The following is a 20,292-nucleotide window of genomic DNA, read 5'->3' as shown; positions in this document are numbered from 1 at the left end:
TAAGGTTCCAAGACAAGAAATTGACCTTTTTAATCTAACAATTCTCTGGTCGTGAATAAGCTCAGAACCCCCATAAATTATACATTTTCTGAAAGCCTGGATATAGGGGAACATTTTGGTAACCACAGTATCACCATTGTTTACATAACGTGACAGGTAATTTGCATAACCTTTCAAAAATCGGTTTTCCCCTATGTTTTGTCTCAATACTTCAAAATATCTGACTCAAACTTGCTGGAATGCAAGCTGTCACAACGTTCTTTAAAAGTATGTCTCACATTTTTTACATCTTGCTTAGTTTTTTTGGAGCACAATTGTAAAGAAATCAACTAGGGTTAAATTCACCGCTCTTGAAATTTTTTTAGCATAAAAATTGTTTCAGACGGTTTAAAAAAAATCTGAGACACGCTTTGGAAGATCCTTAGGACAGCTTGCACTTACGCAAATTTCAGCCTCATATCTCAAAGCATTGAAACAAAACATAGGCAAAACCGACTTTTGAAAGGTTATGCAAATTACCTGTTACGTGATAGTTATGTAAACAATGGTAACACTTTGGTAAGCAAAATATTCCCCTATATCTAGGGGGTTTGCCACTAGAATTGTTAGCTTAAAAAGGTCAATTATTTGTCTTGGAACCTTGAACTCGAACAACGCCTTCTGTAGACGATTTTCTACGATGCGTCATGCTCTTACGCTCTTTCAATATTTCGTTTTTGTAGTTTTACTTGGGTGAATTTGTTCAATTGTAAACTGTCGATATTTCGAGTGTTTTGTTCACTGTCATTTGTACTCGTGTAGTGGACAACAGTGGAAATAAGTCTAGGACTTTTCTGTATTGTCCATACTTTAATAGCTTTTGTTCGTGAGTGTTTTCTATTAGCGATTGTTTATCTCTATTTGTATTATTTTGTACTTTTTAGTTTACTATTTGAGCAAAATAAATAAACGAATAAATAAATAGATAAATAAATAAATAAATAAATAAATAAATAAATAAATAAATAAATAAATAAATAAATAAATAAATAAATAAATAAATAAAATGAAATATAATAAATTCAAGGAGGTTCTGACTACTATCTCATGAAAACGTTTCAAATGGATTTACATGTTTCATTTAATTACGCTCTTACAAGATCCAAAAGATGGCAACACGCATGAATATGCACAAAGTAAATACAAAAGGTCGAGTAAGTCACCGAAACGAACCATCTATACACTTGGAATATCAATTGATTCTCTCATATATAAGATGTCAAACCTTGCACACAATCATCATCATAGTAAAAATATAAACATGTGAAATAAAATTGATTATTGAGTGTAATATTTATGTTTATACTGCCCAATGAGATAAACCCTTATATTAACAAGTCTTGTAAAACATATTGAACATGTAATTTACTATTCAGATTGTGTCAACGACCGCATGACCTAAATTTCGCGTTTTTGACTTTGTTTATCTCTAGACCTGCTGCTGTGCTAATTCCATTCAAAACAATGAGAAGAGAATTTTTGTGAGGATGAATCACGCCCCCTTTTTAAGTGGCGAGTTTCCTTATGGTGTGACGGAAGGTGGAAGCGCAAAAGTGATAAGTACCTTGTTTCCGGCGACTATAGCCACAGATGTGTTGACAGGTACGTCAGTTCCGGTCATATATTCTAACGGTAAGGTCCATACTACCGTGCCAAGTCCGATGTCCTGTACCCACACAGAGTAAATTAAATATAAAAGACAGATAGACATACATACGTAACTACATACATACATACATACATACATACATACATACATACATACATACATACATACATACATACATACATACATACATACATACATACATACATACATACATACAACCATACAACCATACATACATACATACATACATACATACATACATACATACATACATACATACATACATACATACATACATACATACATACATACATACATACATACATACATACATACATACATACATACATACATACATACATACATACATACATACATACATACATACATACATACATACATACATACATACATACATACATACATACATACATGCATGCATGCATGCATGCATGCATGCATGCTTGCATGTATGTATGTATGTATGTATGGCAACACGCATGAATATGCACAAAGTAAATACAAAAGGTCGAGTAAGTCACCGAAACGAACCATCTATACACTTGGAATATCAATTGATTCTCTCATATATAAGATGTCAACCTTGCACACAATCATCATCATAGTAAAAATATAAACATGTGAAATAAAATTGATTATTGAGTGTAATATTTATGTTTATACTGCCCAATGAGATAAACCCTTATATTAACAAGTCTTGTAAAACATATTGAACATGTAATTTACGTACGTACATACATGGCGTACATACATACATACATACATACATACATACATACATACATACATACATACACATACATACATACATACATACATACATACATACATACATACATACATACATACATACATACATACATACATACATACATACATACATACATACACACACACACATATGTTGAGTGAACGATATATATTTGCAAGACTGGTGTCGCTTTCTCGCAATTGGTGAGAGTCTCTTGTCATTAACCAGACTGATTCTCGCAAGTGAACAACAAGTCTGGTTCATTTTCACCATTAACCGGCGAGTCCGGTTGATTTCCACCAGTGAATGATGAGTACGGCAATTCCTCACTGTTAAAATTCACTCAGAGTTCTCAGAGTGCTTGGCGAGAATTTCCAGTCTCACGTGTGAGATAATGTTGTGTGATTCTCACCAAGGAGTGCTTTTCTCACTGCTCACCAGTGAGTATTAAAATTTTTCACTGATAGCGGTGAGTATAAGAAGAGAATCTCACCAGTTGCATATGGGGTGAGAACACTGCCAAAATTATCTTGAAAACTTTATTTAAACTTATCTCATTATTATTATTCCATTGTTTGGTGATTTAATGATAATTATGTCAGTATTTGGCCATTATTTTGCAATTATTTGATCATTATATGGATATTATTTTGACATGATTATGAACTTATTTGGTAATTCGGTTGTTTTGACATTATTCAGCATTGATGTCTTGATTTGGAACTTATTTCATCATTATTATGCCATTATTTGGTGATTTGGTCATTTTTATGTCATTATTTGGTCTTTCTTATGCGATTATTTGGTCATGATTATGACATTATCTTGATATTATCTTGATATTATCTTGACATTATTATATTAATTCGATTATTTTTCCATTATTGAGCATTGATGTCTTGATTTAGAACTTATCTTATCATTATTATTCCATTATTTGGTGATTTGGTCATTTTTATGTCATTATTTGGTCTTTCTTATGCGATTATTTGGTCATGATTATGACATTGTCTTGATATTATCTTTATATTATCTTGACATTATTATGTTAATTCTGTTCTTTTGCCATTATTCGGCATTGATGTCTTGATTTAGAACTTATTTCATCATTATTATGCCATTATTTGGTGATTTGGTCATTTTTATGTCATTATTTGGTCTTTCTTATGCGATTATTTGGTCATGATTACAATATTATCTTGATATTATCTTGATATTATCTTGACATTATTATGTTAATTCGGTTCTTTTGCCATTATTCGGCATTGATGTCTTGATTTAGAACTTATCTTATCATTATTATTCCATTATTTGGTGATTTGGTCATTTTTATGTCATTATTTGGTCTTTCTTATGCGATTATTTGGTCATGATTACGACATTGTCTTGATATTATCTTGATATTATCTTGACATTATTATGTTAATTCGGTTCTTTTGCCATTATTCGGCATTGATGTCTTGATTTAGAACTTATCTTATCATTATTATTTCATTATTTGGTGATTTGGTCATTTTTGTGTCATTATTTAGCCATTATTATGCGATTATTTGGTCATGATTACAATATTATCTTGACATTCTCTTGGCTTTCAATTATCTGACCTCCTTTATTATCTGAACTCATTATTTGACCTGCATTTGAACCCTACCCAGAAATCATTGCACATTGAGATTCACAATGGCGCAGTTGATACGGTCTGTTCCCTCGCATAGAGAGAGAAAAGCGGGCTTTGCGTAAGTTTTAAAGCGCAGCTCAGCACATCGCGTATCTAGAATAGTTGGACGTGCTCGAAAACTGAGATTGACCACAATTTTGGATTAAAAATCGATTGTTTTCGGCGGCGGAACGGCTGTGGTGGGTAGCCGACGGTGGCCTGCACTGTAGTATTACTATTACACTTAGCCCAGCGTACAGGTACTAGGTCTGTGTACCGTGTGTTCTTGGCGTTTATAATGGTACAGGCCCACGGAACGTTTCGTAGATCGTCGTCGGATGGGAAGTGACTAAGACCGAGGTTCGGCCTTCGGCCTCACAGTGTCAGTCACTTCCCATCCGACGACGATCTACGAAACGTTCCGTGGGCCTGCTGTGTTATATGATGGAGGCCGTATAACACCGGAAACACACAAGACCTGTACGTACGCACGGCTAGGTTACACCCAGCCTGCCACACAGAGATCAGTAAAGGTATCGATACCGTGGACGAAAACGACAATCGCCGCGCTGTGTTAAAAAAATCGCCGAGCTGTGTTAAAAGCTCCGTGCTGTGTTAAAAATGTCCATAAGCTTATGTTACTATACCCCAGTTCCATGGAGCGAAGCGCGACCAAGATTTAATATGTGTTTATGTTTATTACGTAGCTAAAGTTTCTGAAGTCTCTTGCGTTTTTTGCCAATGCGGGCGCAGTGGATGGTGACCGCCCGCGCCCTAAAGCTCCAACACCGTGCTCCATGTTGCAACATCCCTGTTTCCGACACCCCTATATATTCTTAAGCTTAAGGCTTCTGCAGGAGCTAGTTTTCTGGTTGTTATGTCTTATTTACAATGTAATAAATATAAAACATTTTTACATGGCACTGATGCAAGACTTCAACTGGAGTTCACGCCGAAATCATTTTTTGATTCATTCCTAATGATCTATAGTTTATTATAATACTCTTTCGTAAATATGTTTGACCTTGACAAAGCGATTACATTGTCGTATTTATTTGCCAAATATAGACCACACTGCATTTGATTGTATTATTAGAATCAAAATCATCTCAACATACTCGTGCCATTATTGAAGCTTTCTCATCCAGATGAGTCCAGATGGGAATTATGAAAAAATGAGAAAGCAATACTTTTATCTTTTATCTTATTTTACGGCCAGTTAGAGTTGCATCTGTAAGCTACAGACTGAAAAGCCGGTACTAATAAGTATCAAGGAAATATTCGTTCAACGAAGATGTTTTATCGTAGGTATGCCACATTATATTTTTGGTTGGTCGGGAACTATTCTCGAGCATGGTTTTTTTTATTGTAAACTCATAGGGGCACGGTCGCTAACCTAACGACTTTTTATTGCTTTGTTTGTTATGAAACGTTATGACTTTTCTGCCTTAAAGAAGTATTTTGATTCGTTGCGGCCGAAGGCCGAACCTCGGTCTTAGTCATTTCCCATCCGACGACGATCTACGAAACGTTCCGTGGGCCTGTACCATATAACGCCGAGAACACACGGTACACAGACCTGTACGCTGGGCTAGGTGTAATAGTAATACTAGTTACTACAGTACAGGCCACCGTCGGCTACCCACCACAGCCGTTCCGCCGCCGAAAACAATCGATTTTTAATCCAAAATTGTGGTCAATCTCAGTTTTCGAGCACGCCCAACTATTCTAGATACGCGATGTGCTGAGCTGCGCTTTAAAACTTACGCAAAGCCCGCTTTTCTCTCTCTATGCGAGGGAACAGACCGTATTAACTGCGCCATTGTGAATGTGCAATGATTTCTGGGTAGGGTTCAAATGCAGGTCAAATAATGAGTTCAGATAATAAAGGAGGTCAGATAATTGAAAGCCAAGAGAATGTTGAAAGCCAAGAGAATGTCAAGATAATATTGTAATCATGACCAAATAATCGCATAATAATGGCTAAATAATGACACAAAAATGACCAAATCACCAAATAATGAAATAATAATGATAAGATAAGTTCTAAATCAAGACATCAATGCCGAATAATGGCAAAAGAACCGAATTAACATAATAATGTCAAGATAATATCAAGATAATATCAAGATAATGTCGTAATCATGACCAAATAATCGCATAAGAAAGACCAAATAATGACATAAAAATGACCAAATCACCAAATAATGGCATAATAATGATAAGATAAGTTCTAAATCAAGACATCAATGCCGAATAATGGCAAAAGAACCGAATTAACATAATAATGTCAAGATAATATCAAGATAATATCAAGATAATATTGTAATCATGACCAAATAATTGCATAAGAAAGACCAAATAATGACATAAAAATGACCAAATCACCAAATAATGGCATAATAATGATAAGATAAGTTCTAAATCAAGACTCAATGCCAATAATGGCAAAAGAACCGAATTAACATGATAATATCAAGATAATATCAAAATAATATTGTAATCATGACCAAATAATTGCATAATAAAGACCAAATAATGACATAAAAATGACCAAATCACCAAATAATGGAATAATAATGATAAGATAAGTTCTAAATCACGACATCAATGCCGAATAATGGCAAAAGAACAGAATTGACATAATAATGTCAAGATAATATCAAGATAATATCAAGATAATATCGTAATCATGACCAAATAATCGCATAAGAAAGACCAAATAATGACATAAAAATGACCAAATCACCAAATAATGGCATAATAATGATGAAATAAGTTCAAAATCAAGACATCAATGCTGAATAATGTCAAAACAACAGAATTACCAAATAAGTTCATAGTCATGTCAAAATAATATCCAAATAATGATCAAATAATTGCATAATAGTGGCCAAATACTGACATACGGTAATTATCACTAAATCACCAAACAAGGGAATAATAATAATGATATAAGTTTAAATAAAGTTTTCAAGATAATTTTGGCGGTGTTCTCACCCAATAGTTGCAGAAAGTGTCACCTTCTCGCCCTAGTCTCGCAATTTTTTTCCTATAGTGTATGTTATCAAACCTCTTGGATTTTAATGGAGTAGTTTGCGACAACGCTAAGTTCTTTCAACTCTTCATCTGTAAGACACCATTCAGCTCCCTTTTCTCCTGTAATCGAACACATATATAGCGATCATATTAATTGATTGATCGATGATCGATTGATTCAATTATGCACTTATCTCTACGTCTAAATCACGGAGGTATCTCACTTTTACCATGATTTTACAACGACAGTGGTATGTACTGAATATATGCGAACTCAAAACCAGTCTCGAAGTATGTACTATAATCATGTGACCCAACACAACATTTATTTGAAGGGAATGTTTGTATTATCACTTGTAAACCTCTGTAACATTAAATACTTGCCCAACAATAGAAAACAAACAAACGAGGAAAAAGAAATAACACAAGCAAACGAAAGAAAAGGAGAACAAAACAATTTAAAAACTAGCCTGATGAAGAATCAGTATACATGGGAGGCTCTGATGGATTTTTGGATTTTTGGATTTGAAACACTGAATCGCAAGAAAAGCTAACTAAATGATATTGAGAATTGTATCTAGAATCATATGTCTACATGTCATACTTCTCCTACGCTTTTCTAACAAAACATGAAATAGAGAGGGAGACTGTGAAACTTCTCGACAACCTTCCTACTAGTATTTAAAAAAATCCTCTGCGGAACTCCTTACCAAGGCCCTCTAATCCTCCCCTGATCATGATATTACTTTTACAATCAGCAACTTCCTCTCCCGAAGCAACCAAATCCCACTCTCTGTCACTTGTTTTTTTTACCAAATTGCCCGCTGAGTAAAATTATGTCCATTCCGTTGAAGAAAAACTAAGTTGCGCACCCATTCTTTCACCGTCCACTGATGATACTGCGTTAAAAAACGGTCGACCCGACCTCAAAAAACCCTCTTGCGAAGCACAACTTTTCCCGTGAACAGCTATTCGTAGACTCACTTTGGTCAAAAGAAAACCAACTGTATGCATATAACAATTTTGAAGAACTCTTGGTTCGTCTTTCTTGTGTTACACTATTTCATTAGTACCATAGTTATCTAATTTTTTGGGCTATGACTTATGACGACGGTAGGAGTGTAGCATATACTAGCCTAAAACAGAGACTGATTGAAATTTTAGCCTTTACATTTAGCAAAAGTGATGTGGTGTTTTTCCCCCTCAACCACTTTCTGGCGCAGGATCACTGCGGCAGTAAAATGTAGCATTTTCTAGTATTCTTTTGTTGAGGGGACGCAGCTCTACACACGGCCTTCATAAATTATGGTCTGATGGGATATGAATCTTATAATAAACTTCATGAATCTCATAAGGAGGCATCATGGGCCAGTGGCTAGAGCAGTGGACTCACGATCAAAGGATGGCGAGTTTGAGCCCCGGCATGGCTGTGGTGTTGTGTCTATGAGCAAGGCACTTTATTCCTCATTTCTTCTCCCCACCCAGGAGTGGTGGGTACCTGGTAGGACAGAGGTTGTAATGTGTGTGTTTAGCTCTGCTGCACTTATTGGCTGCACATGTGAGCTGTTGTTTGCTCCCCAGGGAGTTGAGTGGTATCATATTAGGTCCAGTGACCAGGGGTAATAATAATTGTAATAAGCGCCTTGATCTTATGTACTTGTGGATATGTGCGCTATATAAGAACCCAATATTATTATTATTATTATTATTATTATTATTATTATTATTATTATTATTATTATTATTATTATATTATAAATGAGGCATTAGTTTTGGAATGTCATGGTAAAGCTTTTGTTGAACATACCAGAAAAGAAAATTATGCGCGCTGGTCTCAAAATTATGCATTGCGATGACCAAAAAAAAAACCATATCTGATTTTTTTGTCCATTGTATGTAAAATTTTAAATTAAAAAATGTCTATCGGTAATTTTACTTATAATAATATTTGGAATAATAATATTCAATATTCAATAACGGCCTAAAAAATCACTATTACAAAGAAAATTTAGTTGAAAGGTAGGTCTTTAAACTACATTTAAAAAATGCAACATTTCTGGCGCAACGAATTTCTGAAGGCAGTACATTCCACATTCCACATTCCGAAAAAGCTCTCTGACCGTAAGACTTATTTAAATAGCCGCGAGGAGGAGTTAAACGCAATTTCTCAGAAGATCGGAGATCTCTTCTTGGTCCATACAAGACAACTAAATCGGTCAGATAAAGAGGTGGATCGCCTATGTCAATGTTAAAAGTAGTTAATAAAAATTTGAAATGTATAAGAGCTTTCACAGGTAACCAGTGTAAATCAACTGAAACAGGAGTGATGTGGTTTGTGTGTACCTGAGACTAGACGGGCTGCGGCATTCTGAACAAGACTGCAGACGATTTAGTTGGTCATTCATAATACCGAAGAACAGAATGTTACAATAAACACGTTTTGAAATTACGAACGTATGGAAGTCACTCATGCATTTAATTGTTTTGCGCTTTGGTCACACGACCCTGGATTTAAAAGACGCGGAGAAAACCCAAAGAAATATAACCAACAAACAGACAGACAGAAATAAATAAGTGGATATTCAGGCAGAGGGAACACTGAAATATCAACAAAAATCAAATGTGGTATCTTACCCGGACAACAGTATCTAACTTGATAGTTTTCGCATAATTTGTCGGACTGGTCGGCATTGAGGCAAGAAAACCCCTCTGAGATATTGCACACCCTGAACACTTCGCCGGTTTTGAAAGCTGGAACTCCGCCTTCTGTTTGAACCTGCATTCTCGTCGGCTTGTGGCACATAAGCCTTGGAGAGTTTTCGAGAACGTCCCTTATGTATTCCTCATCTCCGCTTCCATTGTTCGTGTCAACGTCGAAATACCTCGTCCATTCTGCATCTATTATGCATCGTTATAAATGCTTTATAGTTAGAGATATAAAAAAATTAAGCAAGGAACCAAATCACTAAGTAATCTAGAAAATCAATCAAAAGTACAGTATATACAGTATATCAGCAAACCAACCACTCAAATAATAAATGAATAAATGAATAAATGAATAAATAATAAATAAATAAATAAATAAATAAATAAATAAATAAACCTTTAGAAACAAGGGGGACAGGACTTTCTATGAAATTACGTCTTTGCTCGTTATTTTGGTTCAACGGACAATTTGTCGAAAAATGGTCGCATTTTTGTACAGGTAACCAAGAACACGCTCTCGGAAGTGAGAGTGTGAGCGAGTTCAAACTAGGTTAGCTCGGGCAAAACAAATGGAAATATGCATCTCTTTCAATATGCTAAAGATATTTAATTTTGCCCTGTTCTACAATTTGAGATGCTGAATTTCTGGTATTCAAAACGTAGATCCTGTTCTGCCTGTTTTAGAAAACAAACATAAATGTAATTTTGTCTATGTATGTCATCACTTCAAATTTTATAATTATCTAAGAAATAGGTGTAACAATATTTATATTTAGTAATTCAATATTTTTAGCTATGAACGAAGCCGTTTTTATAACTTTCAAATAACCCTTTTCTTGCTTCGTACATAAAAATGATAGAATCATTGTCGCTATGAAAAGGCTATGCAACTGATGAGAATGGCAATGAAGGTGCAATTGCCCCTATGATGACCCGTCACGGAACGTTACTACTTTTGAATAGAAACTCTAATTTTGCTTGAAAATATCTTGAATATTTGTGAGAGATTTTATTTCTCCGGAGGAATTTTAAATTCTGTAAGGGAAATTTTAATTTGGGGTAAACTTTTAAAAACCCCTTAACATAAATCTTTACCTTTTAAAATATAAACGTACCTTCTGAACAAAATATTTGTTTTCTCAAAAGTATTTTTTATTTTGTAAAACAGAAGTAAAATTTGTTCAAAAGTACCAGCTCATGACTCGTTTTAGATTTTATTCTGAGCAAGAAGTGTGTTACTTAAATGGATTACATAATCTTTATCTTCCTAGAACAGAATAATTAAATTCTCTAAACAAACTTTTATTTTCCAAGAATAGAATTAATTTCTTTATGGAAAAAATGATTTTCTCATAGCAGCAAATTGAAAAAGATTGAATAAAATTTTTTTCTTGGAGCGAAATTACTTTTTAGAGACAACAAAATTAAGTCCTTTAAACAAATATTTCTACATATGAGGGTGATTTAAGCATTTCGTAAAGTCACGGTCCCTCTGGAGGAACCGTGGTAAAACTGAAATGGGTAAGAACGAAAAAGAAAGAACGGAAATGTCAAGCTTACTCTTCTTGAGGGCGCAATTTAGTTACAAAGAGAAAATTCATTTGAGAGTCGCAACGGGTATTGTTTAAGGCGTGAAGCGGTTACGTAACCCATCCATGTTCGCCTCGCCTCGGGTTGCTCTCGCCTCTCTTTTCCGAAGAGTGCCGACCATGCATCTTTCGGTAATTGTCGGATTTTCGCCAATTGTTAAGCGAAAGTATGTTCGGCAAAGTTTGTGTTGTTGTTGTCATGTGGTGCTGAGAGGAATTGACGTGCTGGCGAAATCGGGAGTGTTTTGAGCTTCAGGAAAGTGAGTTTTACCGTTTTAAAAATTCCTCTCATATTTTTATGAATATATAATGAGTGTGTTTGAACCAAATTTGAAAGTCTTTTATCGATACTGTCTGGTTTTACTCAATGGTTTACGGTCAGTCATACCGTCTTTTACACGTGCGTCAAGGAAGGAAATGTTTATGAAACTGCTGGCGTGTTATGTTTTGATTGGCGTGAAGCAGTGTTTCTGGCCTGAGAGCTCACAAAGTAAATATGGTTGCTACGCGACTGGCAGTACGATGCCATCTCGTCGTATTTTTCGCATAATCTCGCGTAATTATCAACCACAAACAAAGCCTCCAAAAGGTTTAACACCTTTGAAGCTCATTTTAATATGAAAAGCCAATAGTCTACCGAGACGACCATGGAACAAAAGGCATGCAAGCGTTGCGACTCTGTCATATTCTAGTGTGACAGAGTAACATTTTGGGGAAGAGTAACAAAATTTCCAATAAGTGCCAAAATTTATTTTAAAAGTGGCGGAAGTTAAAGTATCCCACCAACAACAACCAAGTTTTAATACCTCCGAAACTAGCCTCGGTGATTCAGCCATTCAGCGCCACCAGCCAGCAGACAGAGACTACTCTGAAACCGGCGCACAATGATGACACAGTGTCTCCGAGACAACTATGCCTGACGGACACGCAAACGGGTCAAAACGTTGAATTGCCACTCGAGCGGGATAACTATAAAGGAAATGAAGGCAACTTCATACATTGGATCTACCGCGAGACACGGGTTAATCGATGGTGCTTTGACCCTGGTTATTTGACCTGGGTCCCCGAAGAACGGTTTTAGAGAGCATTCGATTTTTACGGGGGAGCGGGGTGTCGGTGGAAATCGCAGGCGGGGGTTGACTTTACTAAACTGTTTTTAGGGGTCAAATTTTACAATAAATGATTGGGGTAAAATTTTACGAAGGTTTGTATGGTTCAATAATTGTACCATGACTTTCGAGAAGAAGTAAATAAATTTTCCTGAAATGCGAAGTTAATGTCTGTATTTGGCGACAAAGTATCCCCTATTCTGGACCAGATATGAGCTGAAAGTACTCACGTGTTTCATTATATATTGTAGGGGTGTGTAAATTTAAACTTTGTCTCATGTTTGCAACTTCATTGAAAGTGTTATGATCAACATCATGAACAATATTCACCACAGATTAATTCTAGTGTTATTGCCTTTGGTCAAGTCCTTCAAGCTATATATGCCAAACTTTAAAGCTCATTATTATACACCTACGTCTGTAACCTATCGAGTTTCGTCGTGCAGTAAGTTTCGGTATCAGAGGACGCGGAGTCCATTAACTTTGACGTGGAGTAGAATAACTTTTGGTGTTATTGGACGCTATTTGACCTTTGACCTCAAAACACCTTTATGTCAGCGCGGGGAAAAAGGAGAGATGATTTTAAATTTTTAACAAAAACTATACTTCTAAACATTCAGTACTTCACAACGTTAGTAGTGGTGAATCATAGTATCTTTAATGTACATACCAAGTTTCGTCAATTTTGATGACGTCAATTCAGATATATATCCCTAACTAGAAAAGTTAATTAAATATGTAAATACCGTTTACGGCTGATATTTCATGGTGTGATCAACATTTGGAGCAAATCTCATCGAATGGCGTTCAGTTGTTCTAAATAATTATGTAAATGAGCATAAAGTATGCATGCCATACCCACCAAAAACTAATCAGTTCTTGCCATTCGCAGACTACATCGATGTACCAGATTTGATTTTGATCTGATAAGCCGTTTTTGAGTTATCGGGCCAACAGACAGACAGACAGACATCGCTGTGACATAAGCTCACGTGTGTGAAGACGTGAGCAAAAAATACTGTCTGAACAGTTCGTTTCTTTCCCCGGAAAAAAACTCCTAAAACCTAAGCGCGCGAGAATTCACTCAGGGAGCGTTCAGTTATTATGGCCGGGGGTGGGCAGGCAAAATCCAGGGGGGCGGGGAGTCACCTCAAATTTGAAAACTGCAAAGGGGGGTCATGTATTTTTCAAACAGCTCAGAGGGGGGGGGGTCACTTAATTTTCATAAGTATCCGTCCCGTCAAAATGCAGTTTCAGTGTTCAGAAATATTCTGGGAGAAATGATTCGTTGCATGATTTCATTCTATGAAGTTATTCAACTGTAAATCTGAACAAAAGTATAATTATCTGTCACATGAACATCTTGACTTGGCAACTCTGAGGCTTGTCTTATTGTTAATCGAGCTCACTGAGGGCAATGAACAATTCCTATTACTTACATATTAGAGATTTGACAAGTTTTGTCAGGGAAATTATTTAACAGTTACCTGTACTGAGATCCAATTTCCTGCACACATATAAACTTTTAACCATCCTAGGCTAACTAAATACTTTAAAATGAACTATCAAATTTCTATAAATACACAGATTTTGATAGTTTTGTATTGGAAAACAATTATTCATAGTTTCCTCATAGCCCATGTACAGTGAATCTACATTTTTGTATAATTCCAAAATCCATAAATACACGGGTTTGCCTATTTTTGTATTGGAAAAAAATTATTCATAATTTCCTCATAGACTCCCATGTATAGTGGATGAACATTTTCAGTGAAATTCCAAAATCAAATTTCTTGTACACATAATATGCACCTTTAACCATAATATTCTAATCAAGTACGATTATGTTAATTATTGAACGTCTGTATATGCACAAGTATACCAAGTTTTTATTAGAAAAAAAATTATTCACAATTTTATCATTGACTCCCATGTATAGTGGATGGACATTTTTGGTGAAATTCTAAAGTCAAACTTTTTGTCCACATGCCAGTTGTAACAGCCCTATTTCATTTAAGTACATTTATGTAAATTATCAAATATCTATAAATCCATAGATATAGTTTTGCATTGAAAAAGTATTACATAGTTTTCTCATGCATCACCATGTATAGTGATTACATTATCAACAGCTGATTTTCAATTACGTCCAAATATCAAAATTTTGTACAAACACGCTTTAGCAAATATATTGCGATCCACCTGTAATTTCTGTCCAACCCCTGTGAGGGGTAATTTCAAAATTATAGAAAGTTAGAAGGGGAAATCTGAGCATTAACACCTTATGAGTTTGAAAGGAAGGTCATTTGAAAAAATCTAAGATTTTTTTTTATTCTATCGCTCCATACCCCACCCCGAGGTGTTTGTGTGTGCAGCTTTACTCAAGCAATGTGTGTGTGTGTGTGTGTGTGTGTGTGTGTGTGGGGGGGGGTCATGAAATATTTGTCATCTTAACCCTTTCACCCCCAGTTCCCTGTATACAGGTCCAACTTTACCATAGAAAACAATGGATTTGGGACAAACCATGGTGGTGAAAGGGTTAAAAGGGGGGGGGCATCAATTTTTTGGTACAACGGGTAGGGGGTTCACTTATTTTGATTGATGCGCAGGAAGAATTTGCTGGCCCACCCCCGGCCATAATAACTGAACGCTCCCTTACTACAGTCTGAGTATATCACAGACTCCGAGGCATTTGATCTGCTTGATCAACGGATTGAAACTTTAGGACATCGTGAGAGGTCACAATTTTACCTCGCGGCGTTGGAAATCCCACATTTCAGCTTGGTTGCACAACGAAATGTTATACCGACGGGAAAAACCCAAAGTCGTCCATTGTGAATAAACAGTAGCTCCCCGCAAAGAATGACGTCATCCTGTGACTATAAAAGACAGTCGTCCCGGATATTGCCTCAATGACGAACTTTATATACATCCGAAACGAAAGTTCTTGAAGCAAAGTTAATGATCATAAAAATCTAACATTGTGACCCTCAAACAGAACTAATGTTACGCATTGTTGGTCACAAACACTAACCACGGCCATTCCGTTGATTACAGTGCCTAAACACTCTAGCTGTCTTTCCAACTATGCCTCTTCAACAGCTGAAGGAAGTAATGACTAGGTGTGTTCTTCATTTTGGCAAACATCATGTCCTTACGACATTAAGAGCGATAGTGGATACATTCCACTTCTTCCATTTGATAGTCTTAAGAACACGACTTCCTCTTTAAATGAAGCTACACAAGAGGCGTCCTTCTGGCGACCAGTAGAGCATCGCTTGTCGGTGAAAACTTAGCTAACAAAGCACTGCACGTATTTTTGTAGAAAAGAAACAGGAAGTCTGGATTTACAAATTTTGCACGTCGGCCTTCAAGCAAGTCCCATTGTGATTTACTGATACGCAATTCTCGAGATGAAGCTGACATATACACGACATGTAACAAAACCAAACCGATCACATTGTTGTACTTTTACACTGCTCAGCCGGTGAAACCGTTTGCGCATTTCTTTGCAGTGGGCACACAATATACAAATACAAAAGAATATTCAGAATAGATCATGCACGTGTGTCGGATATTTAGTTGTAATTACCTAAATGTTACAACGCAAAACAATCAACAAAGTTCGAAACAAAATTTGTCGAATGATATGGGCATGAGGATTCACGGTTGCGTGTATGTCACCCTCGTTAAATTCAAAATAACCACTGCACACGAAATCTTACCTGTGAACGTCTGCAGGAATAAACAGAAGAATGCCACGGCAATTCGTTTAGTCATCACGGCTAGATACTGACGTCTGACCATACACAAGAAAACCCGCTCAGCTTTCACCTCTTCTCATGGACCATGCGCAGTGGCATTATCGTACATACTTCTGTCTGACCATGGATGCATTTTAATGTCACGTTGTTGGTCAGCTGATCCAAAGTTGTTTGCAGATTGGCCAGTTTTTCAATGGTGGAAACAAGACTTAACAAGCGGCCATTCACGAGCGAACTTTGTTTGTGGTGAGTTGGCTCATCAACATCACAATACCATCTCACTTTATGTGTCGAGTTTTTTCGCTAAATTTTGATTTTGTAGAAAGTCTTGTATTGATGGTTGCTTCCCTGAACTAAATAACCTACGATCATAACTAAGGACAGTAAACGAGGCTTATTAATCCCACATTTTCCTTTAATTGGCTCTGTAAGAAATATAAGAAAAATATATTTCACGTTAATTTGCGTCTCTACTGTGAAATTTTAATCTTTTGCTCAAACTTTCCCGAGGAAACTTGAAAATAACATTCTCTCCAAATGCAAACAAAAATAAGGGGTGGATTTTGAAAAACAAACTACATAAATTTCACCGATATCTGAAATTCAAAATAATGCAGCTATATCTTGTCTTAACTCCATGTAAAAATCCTGTAGTTTTGATTGTCAGAAAAATGTGACCAAAAGTTTGGTCAACTTGCTTAAAAATGAGTTTACACAAGCACTGCACCAGAAAGCTTAAGGTATTGTACACAGAGTTCATAAAGCGCATTCTTCCTGGAATAAAAACTGACAGAGTATCAAGACGAGTTCTTTCGCAGATAAGAATTTCAAAAGCGAAGAGACATTAACTGTGTGCATCGTATCTTTCTGAGATCTCTCGATTCGTATGTGGGGTCAAATGGACGAAAAAGGATAAAAATATAAGTGGACTCTAACTGTTCTCATTGCCTGAAAATAATGGCACGTTGCCGTGTCATGCAATTGTAAAATTACCGTTGGGTGATACTCGCATTAATAAAACCTCCCATTTATACGTCTCAAAAATACATTGTCACGATAACTTGTACACGACAACAGAATTTCTACAAACAGCAAAGTTATGAGTTATGTCGGTAAGGTGTGCTTCAGGTTAAACATTCACGATTTTAATCTGTCACAACGCCTGACTTCAAGTAAGTCGGCGGAAGTCTCCGGAGAGGCACGGAGAACAGTAGAAAACGTTGAGCTGCTCCGAACATACAATGTGGTGCTAAGAATGTGCTTCCCGTCTAGCTCTGCATGGCAGGGCTGTGTGTTACCGGCGTTATACGGCCGTGTAACGCCGGTAACACACAGCCCTGCCATAAAGAGCTACTTCCCGTCTTGCTGCAAAATAATTTTAGCCATCTCTAGTCGTACACCGGCGATACAAAGCCAACACTATAGAGGAAGCTAGCGCACAGCCCGAGGGCTAGAATTATTGCAGCTACTCCCCGTCGCAATTCAACATCTACGCCGTAAACAAGTAAGTACAATGGTAGTCCCTACATCCTGCGAAAAGATGTACTTCCTTCACTCAACGAAAGTGACATGACCCTTAACACTTCGCCCGCTGTAACTTGACCCTCCAGTTCTTTTATACATGCTACTTTAGTCGCACTGTGTTGATATCCGGGTTTTGTTACCTGAACTCAATATACATTTTGTTACTTGACCTCGCCAGAAGACTTACCTTTGACTGCTTTTCCCGCGACAGGGAACTAGTAAAATTTCTTTTGTTTAGGGACTGGACAGAAAGTATACGGGGAGGCCGGTGTTTTTTGAGGGTGGATCTCGATCTTTCGCGCAATCACGCATGCCTTTGGGGAAGGTCAATATTTTTGCGCAACTATTACAAGCCAAGATGTGGCCGATATAGTGTTTCGTCGAAAAATATCAAATCATAATAAAGTCTATCGGGCAAACTTTTAACAATTTCCCCCAACAAAACAAGCTATATCTCTACATTTATATACATTTGATACTTGATGCAAATATACTTTGCTTGAGGTTGAAGGTAAAAAGCGCATGTGTGTACAAGAAATTTGAGTTTTGGATTTCACCAAAAATGTGGATCCACTGTACATATGAGTCTTTGTGGAAGCTATGAATGTTTTTTTCCAATATCAACACTAACAGTATCTCTGCACTTATAGATGTTGGATAATTGACATAAATGTACTAGATTAAAAGTGCATATGTGAAAAGAAATAAGATTTTGTAATTTCACCAAAAACATGATTAAAATAGGGTGGTTATAAAAGTATATATGAAAAGAAATTGGATTTTGGAATTTCACCGAAAATTTGGATTCACTATACAAGGAAGTCTATGAGGAAACTATAAATAAATTTTTCCAATATAAAACTAGCAATATCTGTGCATTTATAGACGTTGGATAATTGACATAAATGACTGTACTTGATTAAAATAGCCTAAATAGGATGGTTATTAGTGCATGTGTGTAAATAAATTAGATTTTGGAATTTCACTGAAATGTTGATTCTCTATACATGGCAGTCAATGAGAAAACTCTGAATACTAAACTAACTAAATATGTGCCTTTATGATTGTTTGACAATTGATACAAATGTACTTGATCAGAATAGGGTGTTTGAAAGTGCAGATGTGAACAAAAAATATTATATATGAATTTCACTCAAATATAAATTTACTATATATGGTAGTCTTTGGGTAAAATAATTCAACATTTTCCCCAACAACACTTGCTAGGTCAGTGCATTTATGGGTAAATGCTACGAGGAAACAGGGCGATGCAACATCACGAAACTGATCAATGAACGTCCCTTGTCAATGCTGGAACCTCAGTGCTTTATACTAATATCGCTTATTAGTAAGTAAATAGGCTCCAGCCGATACAGTGTGTCGTCACAAAAGATCATGAAAATCGAGAACGCTATCCAAACAATCTTTCTGACACATCTACTAGGCAATAGAAATCTGTCGTTTTAGTACGTCGTACGTCAAATTATTTCAGTGGAATGGAAGCAAAACGGGAGCAACTTGGAAGAATTCAATGGAAATGACACATCCCCTATACATCCCCATCCTTTGGTTGATTTGCATATGTAACGCCCTTCCCTGAGGGAAAAAATGAAATTTTCGAAAGACTGAGACGGTGGAAATTTTCTTACTTTAAGAGCTTTAAAATGAGAACGCACAAGTGATCAGAAAAGAAATGTTAAAGTTTGAGATTCAGAATATCTGTCTCCGAGGCGCATTCTACAATAAGAGGTACATTAACCTGTCGGAAATTTAGTCATGCTGAAATATTGTCAAGCATTACCATAGTAATTATTATCTCACATAGTCATTATTCATAACACGACATTCCTGGACACATTCACAAGCGCGAGCTGTCGTACCATGTTAAGACCTAAAACATGTCCATATCACTTCAAAAGCGTCCCATTAAGATAGGGTAGGCATCGTCAGACTTGAGTTTAACCCCTATCTTTCTGCACTTTTAGTGCCTGTAGATGTTTGAGGTCACGGATATGTTTGAGGTCTTAACAAACGTTTCATCAAATGTAAGCCAATAGGATAAATGCCTGAAATGTATCCAATTAATCAGTCTATATGTTGTGAACGTTGGGAATTCAAAGTCTTGTTGCCCACTGATCACTGGTCGAAGGCCAAACCGAAGCTGGATAGTATCTGATTATTGAAGAAACCAAAGTGTTTCACTTTGACGGAAACATGTGCACCAACATGAGCTGTTCATGGACCCTGGAGTGCGAGGGATGTAAAAGTACGGCGGACAACCAGTCACTCTGTAGCTTTAAAATTTTGCAATGGCGCCATGTCTTCCAAACAAGTACACTGACCACGCCTACAAATATGTTTGATTTTGTTTTTTTGTGTTTTTTTATACAACTAAATGGTAACTACTAACAATGGTATTGCCTATCTTTAAGGCCACTTCAGCAATGTGCACGCATGCAACTAAAGCACAGCCGTAATTCTCCA

The 20,292-nt window shown here is 36.3% G+C and overlaps 1 protein-coding gene across 1 annotated transcript in view; it reads right to left on the bottom strand.

Annotated features, from left to right (window-relative positions):
- LOC139138279 (uncharacterized) overlaps nucleotides 1-16,402 on the bottom strand; it is a 47,999-nt gene extending 31,597 nt beyond the window's left edge. The window contains exons 1-4 of the mRNA XM_070706587.1: nucleotides 16,246-16,402; nucleotides 9,751-10,014; nucleotides 7,151-7,236; nucleotides 1,604-1,705 (exon numbers count right to left, since the gene is read on the bottom strand). Coding sequence (XP_070562688.1) covers nucleotides 1,604-1,705; nucleotides 7,151-7,236; nucleotides 9,751-10,014; nucleotides 16,246-16,327 — 534 coding nt within the window. The 5' untranslated portion in view covers nucleotides 16,328-16,402. The remainder of the gene's footprint in view (nucleotides 1-1,603; nucleotides 1,706-7,150; nucleotides 7,237-9,750; nucleotides 10,015-16,245) is intronic.
- Nucleotides 16,403-20,292: the final 3,890 nt, after the last annotated feature.

The sequence above is a fragment of the Ptychodera flava genome, chromosome 8 (genome assembly GCF_041260155.1).
Source record: "Ptychodera flava strain L36383 chromosome 8, AS_Pfla_20210202, whole genome shotgun sequence".
Taxonomy (NCBI): Eukaryota; Metazoa; Hemichordata; class Enteropneusta; family Ptychoderidae; genus Ptychodera; species Ptychodera flava.
This window is presented reverse-complemented; position numbering and strand designations above follow the sequence as displayed.